Source organism: Protobothrops mucrosquamatus, unplaced genomic scaffold, assembly GCF_001527695.2.
Source record: "Protobothrops mucrosquamatus isolate PMUCROS unplaced genomic scaffold, P.Mucros_1.0 scaffold570, whole genome shotgun sequence".
NCBI classification, from domain to species: domain Eukaryota; kingdom Metazoa; phylum Chordata; class Lepidosauria; order Squamata; family Viperidae; genus Protobothrops; species Protobothrops mucrosquamatus.
In genome coordinates, this window is record NW_015386872.1 from 9,781 (window position 1) to 31,958 (window position 22,178).

Genomic DNA, 22,178 nt, shown 5'->3' on the forward strand with positions numbered 1-22,178 from the left:
CCCAGGGGAGGCTCGCCCCGCATGGAGCCCGCCGGGAGCCGCCTGCGGGGCAAGCCCTTCCACGGGCGCGAGTGGGCGCTGGGCCGGCTGGCGCTGAGCCTGGAGGGGGGCGGCGGGGTGCTGGTCACGGGCGGCGCCGGCAGCGGCAAGACGGCGCTGTGCACCGAGGCGCTGTGGCCCACCTCCGGGCCGGGCCTGCGGGTGGCGCTGGGCGACTCTGCCCTGGCCTGGCACTTCTGCCAGGCGCACGACGCCGCCGCCACCTGCACCCCGCGCGGGTTCCTGCCGCGGCTGGTGCGGCAGCTCGAGCGCTGCCCGCTGCTGCCCGGCTACCGCGAGCGCCTCCGTCGGGGCGGCGCCCCCCGGTCGCTAGAAGCCGCCGCGTGCAAGGATCCGGACGAGGTCTTCCGCAGGTAAGCGGCCCCCGGCTCCCCCGCCCCGGGACGGCCTCGGAGCCCCCGGGCTGCCCTTCCGGAGAGAGGAGATGCCCGAGGAAGCGAGGTCCGGGCGCAGCCCCTCCTCCCCCGCCGGGCTCCGGCTGGCCTTCCCAGGCACATTGGGGCCTGGCAGGGTGCCCCTCCCCCCGCCTTGATCTCATGGGGGGCTTTGTAGAGCACCTCCGGCCATCCAGACTGTTTGGCTGCCTGGGCTCCCAGCCGCTTCCTCGGTTGCCCCAGGTGCAGTCTGGAAGTCGTGGGGATGGCTGGGGGGGGGGCAGTGGCAGGGAATGGGGTTCGTCCTGACCCAAAAAGGTCAGCCAGGGCCCTTCTCGTGCCCAGGAACAGAAGCACCACCAGTGCAGGGCGGCTTGGCTCTTAAAGCTTCCGGGGGGGGGGCGGGCAGGGGGTGTTGCATTGCCAGCCTGGTCAACACTGGTGCTGGGTTTCCTGGAGGAGCAGAGAGGATGCAGGCGCATTTCCTGTGTCGTTTCTACCCGCATTCCTAGGCTGGATGCGCTTTCCCTGCCTCTGCCATGCGCTCGGCCCACATGTGGCCAAAGGGGCCCTGGGCCAGTGGCCAAAGCAGGGCCGGGGGGGGGGCTGGAAGAGGCAGGCTCGGTCCCTGCAGCCCTCTGGTTTTAAGCTTCCTATCATTCTGGACTCTGTCCAAACGCTGTTTCCTTTCATCAAAAGATGGCTTTCAATTTATGAACTAAATATAAGCTAAACTGCACCCACAAGAGGTCCTGAGGCTGGGCGCAAGCAGTGCCTGGCCTAGGCCTCTAGGCTCCAGCTGCAGAACACTGGGGGCTCCCCTGCCCCCCCTTCAACTCTCCCCCTTCCCCTCCCCCCAGAGCAGTGCTGCTGCCCCTGCTGGACCTGCCACCCCCCCAAAAGCCTCTGCTGGTCGTGGTGGATGCCTTGGATGCAGGCAAGAGAGATCGCCAGGAGGAAGAGGAGGAGGAGGAAGAAGAAAGAGGCCCCACTCCAGGGCCCAGCAAGTCCATTGCCCAACTTCTGGGGAGCCACCTGCGGCTGCTGCCCCCCTGGCTGCTCCTGGTCTGCAGCGCCCACTCCCAGAGCCAGGGGGTCCTGCGCCTCTTCCCTGGTGAGCAGGCCCTTGGGGTGGGGGAGGGGGCGGCTCTTGCCACAGAGGTGCTGCAGCTGTCCTGGGCCCCCTTAGGGTAGAGCTTTCCATGGAGGGGGTCCTTGACTCTTCAGTCCTTGGGGAGGAGGGGGGAACTGAAGAGCAAACAGAAGAGACCTCTCTGCCCAGATGTGACCCCTGTCAAACTAACCCCGGTGCCCTTCGCAAACCAGCTACTGGCGACATGGAGGCAGCCTCTCCCTTGAGAATAGGGGCCAAATGGGTGGGAGAGCCGGCACGTGAATGCTGGCTGCTCTTTGCTTGCGGGGCCCCATGGCCCTCAGCCCCCGTGAGAGGGAGCTAGGGCGGGGTAGGCCATTGTCTCATCCAGCCTCTTCCGCTGCAGGATTCCGACAACTGTGCCTCGATGACCTTCAGAGGGAACCCATCATCTGTGATGTGCAACACTACATCCTCGCCCGGCTGGACCGGGAGGAGGCGCTCCGGCGGCGCTTCAGCCAGGACACGACCACAGCCCTGACCCAGCTGCACCTGAAGAGCAACGGCTGCCTGCTGTACTTGGAACAGGTGTTAGACAGAGTGGCGGAAGAGTTGGTCACCCCGCAAGAGGTCCGTCACATCCCAGGGACGCTCTCTGGACTGTACCTGTGGCTCTGCCAGCGCCTCTTCCCACACAAACGGTTTGCCCTGATCCGCCCTCTGCTGGAGGCCCTGCTGGCAGCCCCTCGCCTGCTGACGCCTCGTGAGCTTCACGCTGCCATCTGGACGTGCCGTCCACTTCTCTGGGAGAGCTTTCAGGTCCATCTGGCAGCCTTGGCAGGGCTCCTTCAAGAGGGCCCTGGGGGTACCTGCATGTTCTTCCATGTCAGCTTTGCCGAGTGGCTTTGTGACATCAAGCTTTGTACGTGGAAGTACCACTGCTGCCCGGCCCGAGGGCACGCCCTGCTTGCCGTAAGTGCCTCCTGCCGGGCACTGGAATTAAGCCCGGAGGAGGTGATCGAACTGGCCCAGCACTTGCTGGCTGCCAAGCTCTGCCTTGAGGCCTGGCAGCTGGCGATGTGGCTGGTGTGGTGCCGGGTGCCTGTGGAGCGCTGCTTGGGGCCAGAGCTGCTGGTGCCCTTGGAGCCAGCGGTGCTGGAGCTGCTGGTGCTGGCGGGTGCTCGCCTGGGGGAGCGAGGGCCGGCCCCATCCCTGCACCAAGCCTTGGAGCGGGAGGATTCTGTGCGGATGCTACTAGAAAATGGCACCAGCGTTAACCAGCGGGACGTGGACGGGCGCACCTGGCTTGCTAGTGCCGCCCACAGCGGCAACCATGAAGTGGTGGGGCTGCTCTTAACACACGGTGCGCAACCAGAGGCCCCAGATCACCTTGGACAGACCCCCATGACCTTGGCTGCTCGCCAAGGACACACAAAGGCCCTGCTTTGCCTGCTGGCCCACGGCACAAAGGTCGATTGTGCGGATCACAAAGGTTGGACAGCTCTACGTGCGGCTGCCTGGGGCGGTCACAGCGAAGCCGTTGGTGTTCTGCTGCAAGCTGGGGCCACTGTGGATTGTGCTGATACCGAGGGGAGAACAGCACTGAGGGCTGCTGCCTGGGGTGGCCATGAGGACATTGTGGCCACTCTGTTGGAGCACGGAGCAGATGTCAACCGGGCTGATTCTGAGGGGCGGACGCCACTCATTGCTGCTGCCTACATGGGTCACGGAGGGATTGTGGCTCTGCTGCTGAGCCATGGGGCTCGTGTTGACCACGCCGACATGGATGGGCGGACTGCCCTCTCGGTGGCCGCTTTGTGCATTCCAGTGAGCCGTGGCTGTGCCAAGGTCGTAGAGCTTCTCTTAGATCACGGTGCTTCTCCGGGACATGCCGACTGGGACAACGTGGCTCCCTTGCTGGTAGCTGCCTATGAAGGCCACGTGGACGTCGTGGAGCTCTTGCTGGAAGCAGGGGCCGAAGTGGACCAGGCTGATTCCAGAGGCTGCACTCCACTCTTGGCTGCTTCCTCCATGGGCCATCGGGCAGTGGTAGAGACTTTGCTACTTTGGGGGGCAACCATAGATGTCCTAGACAGTGAAGGCCGGACTGCTCTGGGTGTTGCAGCTGGACAGGGCAGCGAAGCCGTTGTCCAGGCTCTGCTAAAGCGGGGCTTGGATGAAAACCGCCCAGATGGGCTGGGCTGGACCCCATTGCACTTGGCGGCCTGGCAGGGCCATCACAGGACATGTGCAGCTCTTTTGGAGGCTGGAGCCCACGTAGGCAAGCCGAACCAGGACGGCCGCGTCCCACTGATGCTGGCAGCCCAGGAAGGACACACGGATGCTGTGCAGCTCCTGCTCGAGCACTACTCCCCCATCGACCACCAGGGCTACGATGGGCTCTCGGCCTTGTCTCTGGCTATGCTGGCCGGACACCACAGCACTGCCGAGCTGCTTCTGCGCAAGGGGGCAGAGGTGAACTTGTCTGACTCCGAGGGTCGTCCCATGCTGTACCTCCTGATGCTGGAGGGCTGTGTGGAGATGGCCGAATTGTTACTGGAACACGGGGCCAGGGTGGAGGGGCGGGATGCCCAGGGCCGCACTGCATTGCACGTCACCTGCTGGCAGGGGCAGGGGGAGGCCACCCAGTTGCTGCTGAACTACGGGGCAGACGTGGATGCCCTCGACAAGGAATGCCGCTCGGCCTTGCACCTGGCTGCCTGGCAGGGCCATGGGAGCATTGCACACCTGTTGCTAGGGAGGGGGGCGCAGCCCAACCATAGTTGCAGCCAAGGGGCCACTGCTTTGGGGGTGGCCGCGCAGGAAGGGTGGGCTGATGTGGTGGAGGTTTTGCTGGAGCACGGGGCCAGCCCCGATGTCCAGGACAAGTCAGGCCGCACCCCCAGGTGGCTGGCAGCCAAGCGGGGCCACCAGGCCGTGCTAAAGCTGATGGAAGGTTATGGGGCCTGGCCGGGACCAGCCTCTCCCCAGCTGGGGTCTTCCAGCAGCTCGGCCAGCAGCCCCGTCCCCCAAGGCAGGCGAGGCGAGTCTCCTGCGGCCTGGCTGGGTTCCACTGGTGAGTCGCAGCCCTCCCCTGGCTCTTCAGCCACAACGTCCACTTTTCACTCCCATGCTGCCCCCCAAATAATTCCCCTGGACCCACTCTCTGGGGCACAGCAGATGCAGCGATACTCCCCACCCCATCGGCCCCGGCCAGGCCTTTTGGCGCTACCGCCCTCTCCAGCTCGGGGCGAGCATAGCAAAGACTCCAGGGGGGCCCAGATCTCCATTGACACGCTGGCCCCCCACCTGCACCGTAAGGCAGCCATCAAGCTGCAGTTTGAGGGCCCGACTTGCGGCTATCACTATAAGCAGGAAACTCCCCTTTGATGTGGGGAAGGGGGCGAGTCTCCACAGGCACCAGTGCCAGGCCGGTGTGACTGGTCAGTGAGAGGTGCGGTCCTCGGCGCAGTGCTTTGGCACTCATGGCTAGGAATGCTGAGGGGGGTCCTCTTTAGGACCTCCGGTGTCCACCCCAAGACCCATCCAGCTTTGGAAAGGTGGGTCCCATCTAAGAAGGGAGGGGGCAGAAGTGCTACAGTGGTGTCGGGTATCACACGCTCTGTGGCTATGTGGGGGTCATGTTCCTCTCAGCAGCTGAGAGCCTCCCCCAGGAAAGGGGGCTGGTGACCCTCAGCTGTGCCAGTAAAAGGCAACTGGGGTCTGGCTGCCTTTCTGCACCTAGGCCGAGCCTAAAGCTAGCACACCGTACAGTGCCTGCATGCGCACAACCTGCTATGCAGAAAAGAACCACCCTTCTGGGTTAAGATGATGGCCTTGTTCACACAGTGTGCCGGATCACACAGATCACCCAGGCCTTTTACACGACTAATCTGTGGTCTCGTGTGGATTCAGTTGCTGACTCTGGCCTGGTGGCCGAGGCCGGAAGGGAGCATCTGGGTGCTTTTGAATGTCTGCTGTGCCGTGTGTGTGTGGGGGGGTGCTCAGCTCCAGAAGGGAGGGATCTTACCCCACAACCTCAACCTCTGGCTGTTTGAGGGCAGCCCTCCGGCACTGGAGGCAGCCATCTGCCGGGGATGCTGCGATGAAGGGCTCCTGCCCTGGGCTCTCTGACCACCATGAGGCCCTTAAGCGTGACTACCTGGGGGGGGTGATCCAAAAAGAATAGGGGCGAGGCTCCTTCCTCTGGTGCTCTCTGCCCAAGCAATCTCTAGATGTGGGGAAGCGGCTCCCACCAGATGTCAGTCAGCCATTTGCGTGGAAACTCTGGGGTGCCCCAAGAGGAAGAAAATGCTGGCTGGCTGCCTGATCCTGCCCAAGTCCATCTGCCCAGGCCCAGTTCCATAGGAGCAGCAGAGAACCAGGACATCCTCACAGCCTCCACTGTGCTGGATGGTCCTGTCTGCCCGCTCCTTGGACTGGGCGCTATTCGCCCTTTGCCTCTGGGGAGGCCTCTTTCGCCTCCCGGGTGCTGCAGCCCTCCGTGCTGGCATGGGATCGGGCACCTGCCAGGTGGGCCTCTGTCCTTGGGCGCTCTCAGCCAACCCACCTGCAGCTCCAGATGAGACCCTCTCCCTCGATCTGGCTGTGGAGGGGGAGGGGCAGGGAAGGCGGCCATTTCACCAGAGATGCATGCAACGAAATTTCATTTTGGTGTATGCCGATTGGTGTACGTTCAAAGTGACAATAAAGTTATTGTTATTGTTATGTGGAGGAGCAGACCTCAATAAAGGTTCAGCCAACGCTGGTGTTCCTGTCGCCTGGTTTGTCGGGGGTCCTGGGGGAAGGAGAGGAGGAAGAAGGACCAGAAAGTGGGGAGGGTGGGTGGGCACAACCCCTCTGGGCACCCTCAACACCCACCCAACGCAGAGGCCCACTGAGAATCCAGGAGCCTTCGGAAAGGGCTGAGGCCCAACACAGCTCAAAAGGCCGTCTTGCCCCAGGGCTTCAGTTAAAGGCACACGGAGAACAGACCCTCTCCTGCGCCAGGCCAGGCCAGGGCTGTAAAGGAGCTGGCGTAGGCTAGGCGTCGGGAGGGACATCCTGCCCAAGAGATGCAACCAGCTGCTCCATGAAGCTGTGGCTGCTTCCTTGCCACAGGCCACCAATTCTAGCATGGACAAGCAGGGCCCAAACAGAAGGGCAGGTTGTGCTTTGTGCTGTTTTGCTACACAACAGATGAGCCGACCACACGTCCACCTCTCTGGGGTCTAGAAGCTTGGGGGCCGAGTCCACCTGGGGGTGTTGTTCCTCCACCACCGCCCCGCTTGCCTTTTGCCTGGGGCCCCCTGACTGAGCGGAAGGAGGGCGGTTCTTAGCCTGCCTCGCTCCTCACGGGCTCTGATAACAACCAAGCAGGGTTGTGCTTTTCCCGGAGGCCACTGGGCTTCCTTTGTTTCGCCTTGAAGGCATTTCGCCTCTCATCCAAGACGCTTCTCCAGTTCTGTGCACAGCTAAATGTCTGTGGAGATTCTCAGTCATCCAGGTCATGGTCGTCCCAAAGGTGCTTTTTCAAGAACTGAAGAAGCTTCTTGGATGAGAATCGAAACATCTTCCGGGAGAACCCAATCCCAGTGGCCTCTGGGAAAAGCACCTCTGGGTTATCCCTGCTTGGTTGCATCAGAGCCCGTGAGGAGCGAGGCAGGCTAAGGACCGGCAACCTTCAGCCGACAATCGCAGAAACCGCCCTCCCGCCCCCCACTCAGGGAGGCCTCTTCAAGGGGAAACCGAGTCCCATTGCCTCTTGAAGAAGCTCCTCTGGGTCAGCCACACAAACAGGGACAACCATTAACAACAGGTGTGCAAACCACAACACACACACACACCAGAGTGCCTTACGAGCAACGGGCAGGGTTTCCTGGGATGGGGCCTACCGTGAGCCCAGGCCACAGCGGCAAGGGATCGCTTGGACCACAGGGAACAAGGAGGGAGAGATTTTTTCAAAGGGGGGGGCTACCACAGAGGCGGCCTTCTGCCTGCCCCCTTACTTGGGGTGTTCTCAGCAGGCGCCCGGGGGTAGCTCCCACCTGATCAGCACCAGGATGCCTTCTGGGGAGGGGCTTGCAGTGGAGCCCCTGTGCAGGGCCTGAGGAAGACCCCCCCCCAGAGCTGGGTGGGGCAGCATGGAGCCTGAAGGAGAGGAGGAGCTGCCCCACGGCCCATCTCAGGTCAGCCTGTGAGCAGCCTTGCATTCCCGGCCGGTTGTGGCCTGTGCCTGCTTTCCAAGACTTGAGTTCGGATCAGCTCACTCTTGCTGCCTGCGAGGGCCTGGCCTTTCTGGGGGGCCCCAAGGCCCACCCATCTGCAGGGCTGCTCTCCCCCTTTGGCCAGCCTCCCCCACAGCAGCCAGAGGCCATCCTGGAGGGCAGAGCTAGGAACCGCCTTGCCAGGGTGGTGTCGAGGTTCTTCCGTCCCTCCGTCTGGGCAGGAGGCTGGGGAGCCCTCCTTGGGCCAAAGCCTCCCAGGACTGGTGCCCCAGAGGGACCCAGGGGAGCCCAGGCCAGCGAGGGGGCGAGCAGGGCAGCCGTCTCCAGAGCCAGCCCCATCGGCAGTGGGGCTCCAAGGCTGCCAACAGACAGCGTGAGGGCTGCCAGCTGGTGCAGCTGCAGGAGAGTGGCAGCAGCGTCCCTTGTGCCACCCACGCGGCCTGCTGGAGGGCAGCCAGCTCTCGCTGCCGCCGTGCCCAACTGCTCCTCTTCTGCAGCCCTACAGCAGCTGTGCCAGCTGATCCTGGCACGGCTAAAATGCCAGCACCAAAGAGCATCCCCCGATGTGCCAGGGGAGGGAGGCCAGTAGCCCAGGCGAGCAGAGAGCCTCCCCGCCTGAGGAGAGGGCAGCACAGGCGCAATTCACCTGGCCAACCTGACCAGGCCACACACACGTGTGCCTTACTCATCTCCGGTCCAGACTAGCACAATGCACTCTAGGTGGTGCCGCCCTTGAAGACCGTTCCGAAGCTGCGGCTGGTCCAGAGGGCAGCAGCTCAGGCATGCCTCGCTTCCCGGATGTGCCACCTGCAATGGTGCTCTGTTGCCTCTGGATGCCACCTTTAAAGCCTCGTGGCTGGCACCTCCGTATCTACAGAAGGGGCTGCTCCCAAAGGGGTTTCTTCCCAACCACTGTGACTGGGAAGAGGGGACCCCTCAGGTGTCTCCATCTTAAAGAGAACCATCCACACGAATCCCAGAGGCCTGCTGAGCAGAAAATTTCTATCTATCTATCTATCTATCTATCTATCTATCTATCTATCTATCTATCTATCTATCTATCTATCTGTCTGTCTGTCTACTATATCCCTCTCTCTCACATACACACACACACAGGCTGGGTGAGCATTTCCTATTTCCTGAATTTACTGGGGTTCGGGGAGGGATGGGAACTTGAGACTGGCTGCTTCCTGGGGACCAAAGAGGCAGCGATGGGCTAGTGCAGTCAGGCTTTCGAGATTCTGTTACTGAGGCCGATATCAATCAATGGAGTTTTGCCCAGCCCTGGGGAGTCAGTTGTCTCATTTGGCCTACCTCGCAGGGCTGGCTCTCCACATCATTTCCCAGACTTTGTGGCCGCAGCCCTCCCCCCCCCATAGCAGAGGAAGGGCATTGCTTCCTCCTCCTCCTCCTCCTCCTCCTCCTCCCGCCCAGATGATGCAAGCAGAGCCTTCTTTGTGACGTCACAGGCCAGGTGAGCTTCTGTGCTGCTGCCCTGGCCCTGCTGCCTCCAGGACTCTGGGGGAAACCCCTCCTCCCTCCCCAACTGGCTCCCCCCAATCTCTCCTGGCTTCCCTTGTGGCCCAGCCCACCCCACACACACACCCCAGATGCCTTACGGGGCAGCCCCACAGCAGGCAAGATGGACAGCGGAGGGACCCCAAGTCTCAAGATCAGCGAGGCAGACGCCAACTGGGAACTGATCCGGGACAAGGTGAGAGGGCAGAGCTGGCACTGGGGAGGGCAGTGCCCCAGCAGGCTAAGGGGCCAGCCTAGATGTGGGTCGGGGCAGCAGCAGCAGCAGGGGCTTTGCAAGACCCCTGCTCCCCCTTGGCCTGGACGGGGAGGGGTTCATCAGCTGCAGGGAACTGGGGGGGCTGTCTTTGGCAGGAGAGAGCCCTGGACACCTGGGTCCATTTGGCCACGAGTGAGCCAATGTGTGGTCTGAATGCATTTATGCTTTGGTTCCCTTGATTGCTGGACATTTCTCCGAAACCCATCAATTCAGGAGAGGGGGAGTCCGGGGGAGAGAAAAGCACATGCAGTCTAGAACGATGGCAGCCGCAGATGAAGAGAAAGATCATTCACGAAGGCGAATCTGCGTGTCCCAGGATCATGTTGAAGGATCCAATCTGGGTCGGTCACCAGAACCGGAGGTTTCTTCTTCCGAGCTTTTGGACTCATGCTGGACCCCCACCCCCCCACCCCCAGGGAACTTCTCTCTAGCAGAGTGTGTGCTTTGGGCTGTTCTGTGTGTGATATTTGTATGGTGCCTCTTTTGTGTGGCTTTTCAATCAACATCTAAAAAGCCACACACAACAGGCACCCTATAAATATCACACACAGAACCGCCCAAAGCACACACTCTGCTAGAGAGGTGTTCCCTGAGGATGGGGGGGGTGGGGTCTAGCACGAGTCCAAAAGCTCCGAAGGCGGCACCTCCAGTCCCGGTGACCGACCCAGGATGGATCCTGCGGAAAGATCATTTCTCCAGGTCAAACTAATACCTGGTTTGGCTCAACCATCAAGGGAGGTGGGAATGGTTGACCTGTGCACAGGGGGGAGGACTTGCCAAGGGAGGGGCACCAAGGAGCCTCCCAGGAGAGAAGGCAGCAGGGAGCAGGGCACGGAGAGAGGGGGAGGGAGGAGACCCAGCAGAAGACCACTCCCACCCCGGAGCCTGGAAGGGATGCCCGGTTCCCCCCACAGCCGAGACCCTCCTGGGCCCCAGAAGAAGAGCAGCTGCCAGGCACTAAGCAGGCAGGGACGAGAAGGGCTGGGGAGGGGATGGGACTTGAGGCTCCTCCCGGCAGCCCATCACTCAGACAGCCTATCAAGGTGTTCGTTAAGCTCAGTCAGTTGAAGCAGAGGAGACTTCAACTCCCAGAATTCCTGCTGGCTATAGAATTCTGGGAGTTGAAGTCCACACATCTTCAAGGGTGAGAAAAGCTGGTCTATCAGGTGAGATGGGGGGGGAGGAGGAGGGAAGGGCAGCACCTGGCAAGGGAGGGCCACGCCTGGTGGGAGCCGGCGAGGCTTTAAGCTGAATCCTGTAACGGTGGGAGCCGAGAGCCCAGAGAAGAGCAGGAGACCAAAGTCGGGGCCTGCGTTTTGAGGGGCGGGACGGGGGGGGGGGGGGAGGCGCCCGGAGACAGGCACATAACTGCAGGACGGGAACGGGCCATCTGCGTGTCCCAGGGAGGCCAAATTCTCTGCATGAGGGCACAAAAACGCCAGCATGCATGTCGGCCTCTGAGCACGCGGGTCCAGCAAAGAGCATCGGGATAAGGATGCAAGTGGCTGAGGAGATGTGGAAGATGCCATCCCGGGAGGAGCAGATCGCAGAGGAAGGCAATCTTGGGAGAACTCAACAGCCCAAACCTCATGTTGGAAAACTCACTTGGCCCAGTCCGTAAGGTTCAAAAATTCCTCCAAGGTCAGGCCGGCCCTCTCGTTTTCCAGCAAGCAGAAGCAGAATCCCAGCGTCCTGTTGAATCCCCTCCGGCCAAGTGGGGGGGGGTCCACAGGCTCCCACAGAAGGTTCGGGCTCCAGGGGTTGCTTCTTCTCTTGACATGGACTGAGCAGTGGCATCTTTCCCCTGCCCGTCACACCCCCTACCCTTTGTGGCCCCCTCCCTGCCCATCTGGGTCCAGGGCCCGTCCTTCCTTGCTCGCCCCTCTCTTTGAGCATGCCTGCAGAAGAGATGGGGCAACACTCCTGCTCTCCAAAGGCAGGGAAGGCCGCGCTCCCTGGAACGCCCTCCCCTTCTGTCTCCCCATAGGTCATTGAGGAGCGCTTCGGGCCCACTGTGGTGCCGGTACCCTTCCTGGAAGATGCCGCCTCCTACGACCTCCTGACGGTGCTGATCAAGAAGCCGCAGCTGGGGCAGAACCTCCTGCGCAGGCAGTGCTGCCTGGTGCCCATCGGGCCCCTGGAGAGCCTGCTGCCCGGGGGCCCAGCCCCAAGGGAGCTGACCCACTGCACCCGCGAGTACAGCGCACGGGTGAGGGGCGAGTCCCGCTATGAGGAGACGCGGCTGGTGGACGGGGCCCTGCGTCACATCCGCCTGTGCCTGGCTGGCGTCCATAAGAAGGTGGCCTTCCTGGCGCTGCGTCCCGGGACGGTGGCCCTGCGCCCGGACCTGCCGTGGCTGCGTTCCCAGAGCAGCCTCTACGTGGTGCACGAGGTCTTCTACGCCAGCAGCCTCTCGCTGGCCGTCACCCAGGAGGCCGAGCACCGCCACTTCATCCGGGAGCAGCCCCTCCCGGTGGCCTTCTCCTGCCTCAAGTTCACCCTCAGCCACAAAGGCGTGCTGGGCTCCCAGAAGCCCATGGGCCACAGCCTGCCTGCCAGGGCAGCCTGGGTGAGGATGGCCATGCTGGAGGCCTCTCCCCCAGCCAAGGCTCTGGAGGGCCCCCTGCCCAGAGAGGGCCTGGCCCTGCGCAAGCGGTGGAGGGCCCTGGGCAGGCCCCTGCGGACAGTGACAGGTGAGGAAATGGGGAGAAGCTGCCCCCCACCTCCCCCAAAGCGAGGATGGAGTCACTGGCTTCCCGCCCTGCCCAGAAGACTAAACCCAGAAGGGTCTGTTTTGCCCTAGATCTTAGGAGGGCTTCAGCCAGCTTGCACGGCAGGCTCTCCTCCCCTGGGCTGCCGGGGCGAAGGGCCACCCAGCTCCTCCTCCTCCCTGGAGCCCAGAGGGCCTCTTCTAGCACAGCCAGAGAGCAAGGCCCACCTGCTCACTCCATGTATAGGAAGATGGGGGAAGGAGAAGGGGGGAGGACGACAACTGTCGGGTCCTAGGTGAGCTTTGATCTTGTTTGTTTACTTGCAGACGTTTCATGACCCAACTAGGGTACATTATCAGTGCCAGAAGGGAGTGTGGGCTATGCAGAGGGGAGTACAAAGAGGAGGAATTAGGAGGAATGAGGAAGCTTGGGAGAATAAGCCTCCAGTCCTGGTGACCGACTCAGATTGGAAGAGGAGGAGGAGGATTTGGGATTCTCAGGAGGGGGGAGACTCCTGGGGGACTCCTGCCAGGACCCCCCCCCTCCTTGTTCTGCATCTCCACAGGGAAGTGGCCCTTCAGGCAGCGACGGCCCAGGCTGGGGCTCTTCTGCGGCGGCCTGGCTGACCCCGAGAGGCACTGCATGTCCCTGCCCCTCCTACAGAGCATCGCAGCCACCGAGAGCGACACGGAAGAGTGATGTGGACGGCAGCAGCCCCCCCCCTGCAATAAATTGCCTTGTTTCGCATGCAGCAATGCCCAGACTCTGGCCTGGCTGGGGGGGCTGTTCCCCAGATGGGGGGCAGCAGGGTCCCTCCAGCCGAGGCCCCGGAGGACAGGAAAGATCAGCCCTGTGATGGGTCCGGTCTCGGATCCTTGGCAACCTGGCACCGGGGGGGAGGGGCCTTATACAGCCCAGCTGCGCAAAGCCCTGTTGGGGAGCTTGAGGTGCCCCCCCCAGTAGGAAAAGAAAAGAGCAAGAGGGTCCCTGCTCTGGCGTAAGCTGCCCCTCCCAGAGGCCCAGGGCTAGAGAGAGGGAGAAGGGCTGAGAGAGCGCTGGGCATGGAGACCACCTTGCCCAAGGACCCCCATACGGGCGGGCGAGGGGGCGGCTCCACCCAAGACACAGACACACCGCGGAGGGCAGGCAGAGGCAGCTTCTTATATATATATATGTATGTATATATATATATATATATGTATATATTGCAACAAACAAATTTTCCAGAAAAAAAACATTCATTCCCAATAAATTAAAAAGGTCCATGTCCTGGTATGGAGTTTTAAAAAGGGGGGGCTCCCTGCGGGGGCCCCACCCCAACCGGTGGGCCTGGCAGGCCGCGGAGCCAGGGGAGGAGAGATGGCGGGGCGTCACTCCGGGGGGGGCTCCAGCAGGAAGGGCGAGGTGACGGCGTGGGCCTGGGCGATGGCCGCCAGCTCCTTGAGGAATTCGCTGAAGACGACCGCGCAGTAGATGCCGTTCTTCACCCGCAGCGCTTCGCTCTGCTTCTCGGCAGAGCTGCGGAAGAGGGAGCCGCCCGAGAGCGCCTGCAGCACCTGGCCCTCGCGCACGTGCTGCAGGGCCAGCTGGGCGGCCTGGCGGGCCCGCGTGGGGCTGTTGGTGTGGCGCATGATCAGCTCCCCGATGGTGGGCTTCCGGCTCTTCACTGGCGGGAGAGTGGGCACGGGTCAAGACCGGCAGCCTCACGGCCAGCGGGCGAAAGCCAAGCCTCGCCAGGGCCACTGAGCGCCTGGCCCTGGCAGCCCTCCCGGCAAGCAAGGCACCCCAGGAGAACCCCTCCCCTTCCCCCCAGCCACCCCCAAAAGGCGGCCCCTCCCCAGGCGCCCTTTCTGCCCCTCGCCAAGGGCCCCGCCTGGCTCACCGAGGGCCTCAGGGCGGCGCAGGGGAGGCAAGGGGTTGGTGGCGTCGGGGCCGTCCGGCCTGGCCCGGGCAATCAGGTACTTCCTGGCCTTGAAGAGGAGCGACGGGAAATCCTCCTGGCTGGCCGCAAAGCCCTCGATCTTGTTCTTCACGGAGCCCAGGACCTGCCGGGGGCGGGGGGGGAGAAGAAGCCAGGCCCTCAGCCCCCTTCTGTCTGCAGGGAGAGCCTGGGGCGCCCCTCCCCCCTGGCCGCAGGGCTACCTGGAGGAGGGACTTGACGCTGGGCTGGAAGACCATGTTAGTGTTGAGCAGGAAGGAGCGCAGGAGGGGCTGCGGGTAGCAGGCGAGCTGGGCCAGCAGCCCCGTCAGCAGGAAGTTGACGTAGAGCGAATTCTGCAGCATGTTCTCCAGCTTGGCCAGCAGGATGCCCAGGAAGGGGCCTGCGGACACAGGTGGCCGTCAGGCGGGTGGGGCGAGGCACGGGCCCTCCCCAGACCCTGGGCTGCTGCACAAGAGGGCTCAGGGGCGGGAAGGGGGCCAATCCTGCCTCTTGGGTAGCCCACCCTGGACCCGAGAGGCAGCCTGAGATGGGAAGGGCCCCTTCCCTTCGCTCTCCCGTAATGGTTCAGAGCCATTGTGAACCGGTTCGTTGATTGCAACCCAGGAGAGCCCTGACCAACTGACCAGGCAGCCGCTTCCCTTAAAAGGGCCGTTTAGGAAACAAACAGCACCAAGGCCTGCGAGAATCTTCCCTGGGGGGCCAGCGTGACGGACAGGCCGGGCGACAGCACAAGGCGGGAGGGAAAACCACCGCCCGGGGGTCCTGGAGAAAGAAACTCACCGGTGAAAGGCTGGCTGGGAGGCTGCCCCGAGGACCGGGGGGGGCTGCTGATGATCTGGGACAGGGGGTCAGCAGGCGGGGCGGGGGCCGAGCCCTCGGGGCAGAAGTGGTGGTAGGCTTCCTCTTCCTCCCGGGAAAGCGGTTCAGGCTCGGGGGCCGGGTCTGACCCAGGGTCTTCCTCGGCTCGGCCCCCATTGGCCATCTCGTCCTGTAGCTGACACAGTTCCCGATGGAACTCCTCAACCGTCAGCGGCCCCCCGTTCTCCAGGGGGGCCTGGCTCAGCCCCTCAGCCACAGGCAAGTCCAGGCAGGAGGCGCCCTCCCAAGGGCCGGGGGACAGGACCGACCCGTTCTCCAAGAGGTTCTCAGGCGGGCACCAGCGGCCCTTCTTGATGCCAGCGTCCAGGTGGGCCCCGTTAAGCAGCGGGTGCTTGTCTTTGGTGTCCGCAGGTGGGGCAGTGCCGGGTGGAAGACCAGCAAGGCCCCCTTCTAGGCTCGCTCCCCGCTTTTTAGTCCGGGGGGAGGCAGGTGCAGGGTCTGGCGGGGGCCCCCTGGGATGGACGGATGTGTTGGCTGTCGAGGCATCCGGAGGCGGACCTAAGCTGCCCGCATTGGGCTCCTCCCCATCGTAGGGGGCTGACCAGACGCGACAGGCACGGACGCAGTGGTCAATGTTGAGCCGCGCATCCCGCAGGTATTCCAGGTAGTTCCCTTCCAGCTCCGAGACCTCCTCCCACCTGCCGGGACGGTGGCCAGGGCTGCCCGTGGGCGTCCCTGGAGAGCGGGGCGTGGGGCTGGTGGCCTCCATGCCGAAGCTGGACTGGCGGGTGAAGAAGGAGATGCGAGACGGCGTGGAGGGCTTGGGGACGGTCACCACGGAAGAAGAGTCCACGCTGGGGCTGCCGTGGCCTGGGGACACGGATGAGGGAGGGTCAGCCAAGGTCACAAAGCCGCTCTGGACAGAGCCCCGTCCTCAGCAGGAGGGGCTCTGCATGTACAGGCAGAGACCCACCAGGAGGGATCCCTGTTGGTTAGGCTCTCCCCCCTAGCCTCACCCTTGGACCAGGCTGCGCGTTCCTCCTCCTGTTCGGGGGCGGGCAGGCTCTCCGGGCAGCAGCAGCGAGGGATCAGCGAGAGGAACTTGGCAGCGGCCTTGCCATACAGGTCCAGCTCCTTGACTGCCCTTTTCTGGCTCAGCATGACGTGGCTGCAGGGGATCAGGTACCTACGAGGAGGAAACAGCAGCTCATGAGTAAAGAGTAAAGAGCACTACCTGCACTGTGCTGGAGGCCCACCAGGGGGCGCGCCCCACCCAAAGATGCCAAGAAGATGAGCTAAACCTGCAGTGTGCTGGAGGCCCACCAGGGGGCGCTCCCCACCCAAAGATGCCAAGCAGGCGAAGGGGCGCCCGGGCAGCTGTTCTAAGGGAGTCGTTTTTCTGCCACCCCTCCAAAGAGATGCCGGGCAGACCTTCCTCTTCTGGCCTCAGCACTGCTGGGGGGACCTTGGCTTCCCCTTCCCCACAAAGAAGGCCTCTCTGCCCCCACCTGCCTTGGGCAGAGCGAGCCCTCCGCCAGGGACCCCCCCCTGCAAGGAGCCCCCAGTACCTCAGTACCAGCTGCAGCAGGACGTCCTCGCAGTGGAGGCTGATCAGAGTCCGGAAGAGGCTGAGGGAGACCATGCAGAGCTGGGGGAACAAGGAGAAGGGGAGGATGAGAGAAAGAAGCCCACCCTGAACCTCCCCCCACTGAACTAGGCAAAGGCCCCCAGCCCCTCCCTTCAGGGCCGGCCTTCCTGCAACCCTGAGCTGCTGCTCCTTGGGGGGGGGAGCTGAAGGGGGTCTCTCTTCTGGAGACTGATTTGGGGGACTGCTTTCAGCCTTCACATCTTCCTCCCGACCATGTGCTCCCCCCCCCCACAGTGCCCAGGCCAGGCTGGCCGCCTCACCCGGGAGTTGCTGGCGATCCGTGCCACCAGCGTGTCGAGGATGGTGCTGTTGTCGTGGTGATGGAGCAGCAGGAACCGCAGGAAGGTCTTCAGCAGGGCCGTCTCACTGACGCTGCGCAGGAAGAGGTCCAGGTAGGCCGTGCTGGCGATCATCTCTTCGATGGACGTCTGCAGACGGAGGGACCTCAGCAAAGGCTGCCCCCCCCTGCCCCCCAGGCCCCCTACCCCTGGACTCTGCAGCTGGAGGACGCGGCTGACCCAGTGGGGGGGGGAGAAGATGCCCATCTCCCCTCGGGCGCTGGCACACACACACACACCGCGATAGCTCATCTTTGGCAGGAGCTCCGGGTGTCTCATCACACCCACGGACAAAGCAGCAGGTGCCCGGCCAAAGGCAGCCCTCCCCCCCCTGCCCCCTGCTGCCATAAATCCAACCGCGGGCAAGGCAGTTTACCCAGGGGGCATCAGCCCCCCTTTGAAAGGGAGAGAAGACCCGCCCCTCACCTTGTGCAAAGCCGGGCCCATAACCGGCACCAGGAACCCATTGTGGATGTAGTCCACCAGCTGCTTCTGGACCAGCGGGTGGGCCACCTGCAAGGAAAAGGGGCAGGAGGAGTCAGAAGGGGTGCCCAGCCAGGACTCCCCCCCCCCAAGAGGAGAAACAGCTCAGAGCAGCTGGGGAAGTCCCACACTCAACAGGTGAAATCCAGTCACCCTGGGCCTGGCCAAAACACCTCAGGAAGGGCAGCTGCCCCTCCCATAAGCTCGCTCCCCCCACATCAGGGGCCTCATTGGAAGAATGGCCTGGTGTTCTGCCTGCAGGGGGGGCAGCAGCAAGGAAAGTGGAAAGGGACCCTGGGTAAAACCTGAGAGGGGCAGGATCCACAGAGGCCAACGTACGAGTGAAGGTCGCCCCAACAGAGGGGGTGCCCAGCCCTGTTTGCACAGGGCCTTAGCACAGAGCCCCCCCACACCGCACACCTCTGAGCTGCTCTTGGGGGGCTACTGCTCCCACATTCCTCCAGAGTCCACAAGAGCCGAATCTCAGGACTCTGCTCAGCCCTCCAGGCGGCACCTTCTGGGCGAGACCTGCTCAGGGTTTGAGGCGGCTACTGGATGCCCTTCTCTCCCCCCACCCACCCACCCCGGCTCTCTCTGCCGGACAGCAGCCTTACCTGGATGACCGCATTGCAGAACTCCAGGGAGTTCATGAACAGGACGAGGGACGGGACCCCGATCCAGTCCTCCCGGCGCAGGAAGTGCCAGTCGTCCCCACGGACTTCAAGTTTGCGGGGCAGCGAGGAGTACAGGGCGCTCAGTCCCGTGGCCAGGACCTGGGTGGGGATGGAAGCTCCTGTCAGAGTGGGGGGGGAGGGAGGGGGGCAGCCGTTATCAAGGCAGGTTATCTAAAACTGGGCCAGGTCTTTGATTCCCAGGACAGAGAAGAACGCCGCAGAGAGCCTCCGCACGGCTGCATGAGGACGGACGGGGCTGGACCAGCTGCCCGCCTGCCTGCCTGCCTGCCTGCCTGCGTCCATCTGGCGGATGGGAACCGGGGGGGAGAGACGGAACAGCCCCCCCCCAGTGCAGACAGCAGCCCTATCCCCTCTGTGAAACAGCTTTGGCTTTATTGATTTCTGCCCGCCTAAAACTCCCCAGGCAGCAAAGAGTGACTCTCTCCTTCCACCGAGGATGCTGATGGGAGCTGCCCCCCGCCCAGCTCAAGAGCTCGTGTGTCCCGGTGCCCAACCAGGGGCAAGAAGCTGCACAGGGCCCTGCAGGGCGTGCCAAGCCTCCTCCTTTGCACTCATCTGGAGGAGGAGGGGGGGCAAACGGGCAGTCAACACCCCCTGCCAATGCCTGTGTGGGCTGACTGCTGGAGCCAGCTGGCCCCCCCCTTTGCAGGACGTGCCTCCACAGCTGCTCAGTCCCCGCACCGTCCGTCAGGCGGGCACAGTCAGGCGAGCACAGAGCCAGCATAGCATGCCAGCCCTGCCAACTGACCCAGCCACTCCTGGCATAGACTGCCAAATGACCACATGGAGGAACCACAGCCCAGAGACCACGAGCAGCATCTTTGCTATTTCTGGCCTGACATTTTAAGCCTCTCCTCCTCCCTCCACAGCCTGCAATTCTGGGTGCCCACATTTGTTTCTAAAACTGGTTCACCACTCTATAGCAACAGCTCTGGGGTAACAAATATAACCGAAACCTCAGCTCAAAATAATGTAGAAGCCTGAAAAAATAACGGGATTAACTTAATCACTTTAGAACAGCTGTTAAAAATAACAAATAAAAGATACTGCCACGAGGCGAACGTTGAATTTGGTAGGAAAGCGGTAGGCCTACCTTGCAGGAGCCAACGAAGGCTCTGAAAGGCAGCCAGGTGCCCACCAAACCAGCAGGGCAATGGGCAAATGGCACCTCCCCTGGGCTGGCAGGGAAAAAAATACTGGGAGGGCGATTCCCGCGGCCTTACCGGGCAGAAGTAGGAGTGTTCGGTGATGTAGCGGGCGACAGTCTGGCTGCCGGACGACACGGCCATGAGCAGGAGCAGCGCGTCACGCGCCTGTTGGCCCACGACCCCTTCGTGGTGGATGAAGGGGATGAGGAGGGAGAAGAGGAGCAGGTGGGGGGGTCCCTGCTCAGAGGGGCTGTGGAAGAAGAGCTCCAGCAGCGGGGGCTCCCGGGCCACGGAGACGCAGAGCTGGTTCAGCAGCAGCACCAGGCTGGTCTCCAGCAGGGGCGAGGCCGGCTCGGCGCACAGGGCCAGCAGCCGCAGCAGGGGTGCCACCACGGCCTTCTGGCGCAGGAGCGGCTGGTGGGCCTGGCTGATCAGCATCTCGAATAGCTTCAGCAGCTCCACCTTGCGCTCCTCGGGCACCTCCCGCTGCAGGTGCCAGCCCAACAGGTGCTCCAGCACGTTCTCCGAGACCGCAAACTCCAAAACGGGCCCCATCGCCGGCTCGGCACGCGGGCGCTCCTCTGCCAGCAGGGTAACCATCTGGTAGGTGTTGTTGCGCACGGCGCTCAGGTCATCCGCAGACCCCGGGGCCACGTGGGGCCCGCGCTTCTCCAGGATCCTTAGCACCTGCCCAGAGAGGAAATGTGTCGGGCTGGGTCCGTCCCCCACTGGGCCAGACCCATCCCAGGGGGTGCCCTGACTTGGGGAGGGTTTCTTGCCCATCCATCCAGTCTGCTCCACACACGCTGGCTGTGGCCCTCTGTGCTCCACTGCCCCTTCGCGCTGCCCCTGGCTGCCCAAAGCTGCTCACCTGAGCCACTCACCTGAGTCACTCACCTGAGCCCAGTGGTTCTTGAAGACCATCAGGCAGGTTTCGGGGTCCGCCATCACCGGGCCCTGCAGGCTGGCACCCCGGCTCGCCCTCGGCCCAGCTGCTGCTCGGGGGTTCAGTTTGCTCAGCCAGCTCATCTTCTCCATGGGGAGGGGCCAGAACAACCGGGAGGGGAGGGGGCTGCAGGCAGGTCAAAGGTGGCCTCGGGTGAGGCAGAGCAGGTGAGAAGCCGCCAGTCTCCTGGCTGGGGCATCCATGTTGCTACAGAGGTGGTGCCAAGCTGCAGACACAAGAGACAGAAAATGGGCTGTGTGGGGGGCGGAGGGGGATCCCAACTGTTTGTGCAGAAGACCCTCCAGGGCTGGACAATCAGAACTCTGGAAAGCAGACCCGCCAGTCAAGGAAGGGGGCAGATGCAGCTGTCGGGCAGCTGTCGGGCAAACGATTCAGAGCCCTTTGCAGGTGGGCACCAGCTGCTCTCCACCCCAGAGCGGAGGGAGGCCCCGCAAAGCTTCTGCTACACGGTCCCAGCCCCGCCTTCTGAGGCTCGGATGCTCCTCCCTGGGGAAGCCCAGTTTTCCAGGCATAAGAGGGCTCTCCCAAGTGACCAGGGCAAATTCAGGACACGCCATACCCCGCCCCCCCAAGCCGTTTGGCCTGGCCGAGGCTGCCTGTTCTTAGGGAGCAGGGCATCCAGCATCCCAGCCCCGGAACTGGAAACACGGCTACCAAGTTCACCGTGAATAAGCAAAGAGGAGACGTGCCAGGGAAATCCCTTGCCCACTGCCAGTGGGCAACTGCTGGGGCTCAAGCACTCGAGTGCCCTGGCACAAAACCCAGGGAAGGCCGGGGACCTCCTCAGGTGCCAAGGAGATGAGGAGGCGAAAGCTGTGTGATGGGCAGCTGCCACTGGGGCGCCCCGGCACAAGAAGGGCCCCTTCGATGCTTCTGCATGTTCTGTCATCACGAGGCGAACTGAGGCTCAGAAACCACTTCCTGAACGTCATTCTGCCCATGGGCAGCGCCAGGGTTTACTGATAGCGCCCAGCCTTGAAATGGCCTCTCAGCTGAGCTGGAAGGGCTCCTGCGCGTCCCTCGCTCAGGGCACACCCCAGGCTGGTCCCTCCTGACAAGGCAGACGCCCTCAGTGCCCACAAAACCACCCCAGAGACGCAGGAGGGATTTGCTCCCAAGAACTGAAACGGAGCCCGTGCACAAAGAGGTCCGGGAACCGGCCGGCCCGTGTCCAGGAGCCAGGAGGCCTCTGAGGTCAGGGGCAGCTGGGTTTCCTGAGCCAAGAGGGGCTGCCTGACCTCCCGGCTGACAGCGGCTCCCTGGCTGTTCCGACAGAGATCTCGGCTGCTTCCTTGGCACAACTGCCCGGTGGAGCCGCCAGGGAGACGGTCTCGGCTCCTTTTAGAGCAAGCATGGTCCGTCTGCAAGGACCAGCAGCCACCGCCGGCAGAGGACCAGTGTGAGCTCAGCCCCATGGGCCCTGGGCTGCCAGAGCGGGGAAACCAACAGGGTGGCCGTGGCTTCAGTTCAGCTTTTCTTCCCAAAGGCTGTGGGAGAAGGCTTGGCCCTGCGTCCCACGACAGAAAGGCACCACCAGCTGGGAGTGCTGCAAGGGAAGCCTGCTGGCTCTGCCACCACCCGAAGCCAGGGCCAGCTTCCCGGCGGCCTTCCCACAGCGCCACCGAGAGGGGGCCACAAGAGGCGGGATCCGCACCCGCCAGTCTAGGCCAGGGACAGGCAGGGCAGTGGCACACTCAAGAGGGACGGCAAAAGTGCGGCACAACTGCCACCCCACCCCTGCGCTCTGCAATCGCTTTGGCACCAGTCGGCCAAGCACCCTGGGGGGAGGGGGAGAAGGAGGGGGAGCACTGAGGGGGGGAAGTAAAAGTTCAGAAAGTGAAGGTGCCTCCCCAGACGGCCTTTCAAGGTCACTCCTGC

General features: G+C 63.1%; 3 protein-coding genes across 3 annotated transcripts; 2 read left to right on the plus strand and 1 right to left on the minus strand.

Annotated features, from left to right (window-relative positions):
- Positions 1 to 21: 21 nt before the first annotated feature.
- Positions 22 to 4,917, plus strand: LOC107288662 (ankyrin repeat domain-containing protein 50-like). The gene is made up of 4 exons (XM_029284403.1): positions 22 to 413; positions 1,295 to 1,548; positions 1,934 to 4,603; positions 4,772 to 4,917. The coding sequence occupies exons 1-4, from the start codon at positions 22 to 24 to the stop codon at positions 4,915 to 4,917; spliced, it is 3,462 nt and encodes a 1,153-aa protein (XP_029140236.1).
- Positions 4,918 to 9,396: 4,479 nt separating this feature from the next.
- CUNH11orf42 (chromosome unknown C11orf42 homolog) lies at positions 9,397 to 12,959 on the plus strand. The gene is made up of 3 exons (XM_015817290.1): positions 9,397 to 9,468; positions 11,537 to 12,242; positions 12,826 to 12,959. The coding sequence occupies exons 1-3, from the start codon at positions 9,397 to 9,399 to the stop codon at positions 12,957 to 12,959; spliced, it is 912 nt and encodes a 303-aa protein (XP_015672776.1).
- A 671-nt stretch (positions 12,960 to 13,630) lies between these two features.
- Positions 13,631 to 20,371, minus strand: FAM160A2 (family with sequence similarity 160 member A2). The gene is made up of 11 exons (XM_015817305.1): positions 20,231 to 20,371; positions 19,409 to 20,020; positions 18,105 to 18,263; positions 17,434 to 17,520; positions 16,930 to 17,097; positions 16,590 to 16,669; positions 16,038 to 16,207; positions 14,983 to 15,891; positions 14,403 to 14,581; positions 14,143 to 14,305; positions 13,631 to 13,926 (listed from the first exon to the last, which is right to left on the minus strand). The coding sequence occupies exons 1-11, from the start codon at positions 20,369 to 20,371 to the stop codon at positions 13,631 to 13,633; spliced, it is 2,964 nt and encodes a 987-aa protein (XP_015672791.1).
- Positions 20,372 to 22,178: the final 1,807 nt, after the last annotated feature.

Bases quoted from the DNA above. Each gene is read 5' to 3' on its own strand.
- CUNH11orf42 (XM_015817290.1), top strand. From the start codon at position 9,397: ATGGACAGCGGAGGGACCCCAAGTCTCAAGATCAGCGAGGCAGACGCC. The intron at 9,469-11,536 runs GTGAGAGGGCAG...GTCTCCCCATAG, and splicing joins GGGAACTGATCCGGGACAAG to GTCATTGAGGAGCGCTTCGG. The intron at 12,243-12,825 runs GTGAGGAAATGG...GCATCTCCACAG, and splicing joins GCCCCTGCGGACAGTGACAG to GGAAGTGGCCCTTCAGGCAG.
- FAM160A2 (XM_015817305.1), bottom strand. From the start codon at position 20,371: ATGGAGAAGATGAGCTGGCTGAGCAAACTGAACCCCCGAGCAGCAGCT. The intron at 17,521-18,104 runs GTAAGGCTGCTG...TTTTCCTTGCAG, and splicing joins TCTGCAATGCGGTCATCCAG to GTGGCCCACCCGCTGGTCCA. The intron at 15,892-16,037 runs GTGAGGCTAGGG...CCGTGTCCCCAG, and splicing joins ACGCGCAGCCTGGTCCAAGG to GCCACGGCAGCCCCAGCGTG.
- LOC107288662 (XM_029284403.1), top strand. From the start codon at position 22: ATGGAGCCCGCCGGGAGCCGCCTGCGGGGCAAGCCCTTCCACGGGCGC. The intron at 414-1,294 runs GTAAGCGGCCCC...CCCTCCCCCCAG, and splicing joins CCGGACGAGGTCTTCCGCAG to AGCAGTGCTGCTGCCCCTGC. The intron at 4,604-4,771 runs GTGAGTCGCAGC...CGCCCTCTCCAG, and splicing joins GGCCTGGCTGGGTTCCACTG to CTCGGGGCGAGCATAGCAAA.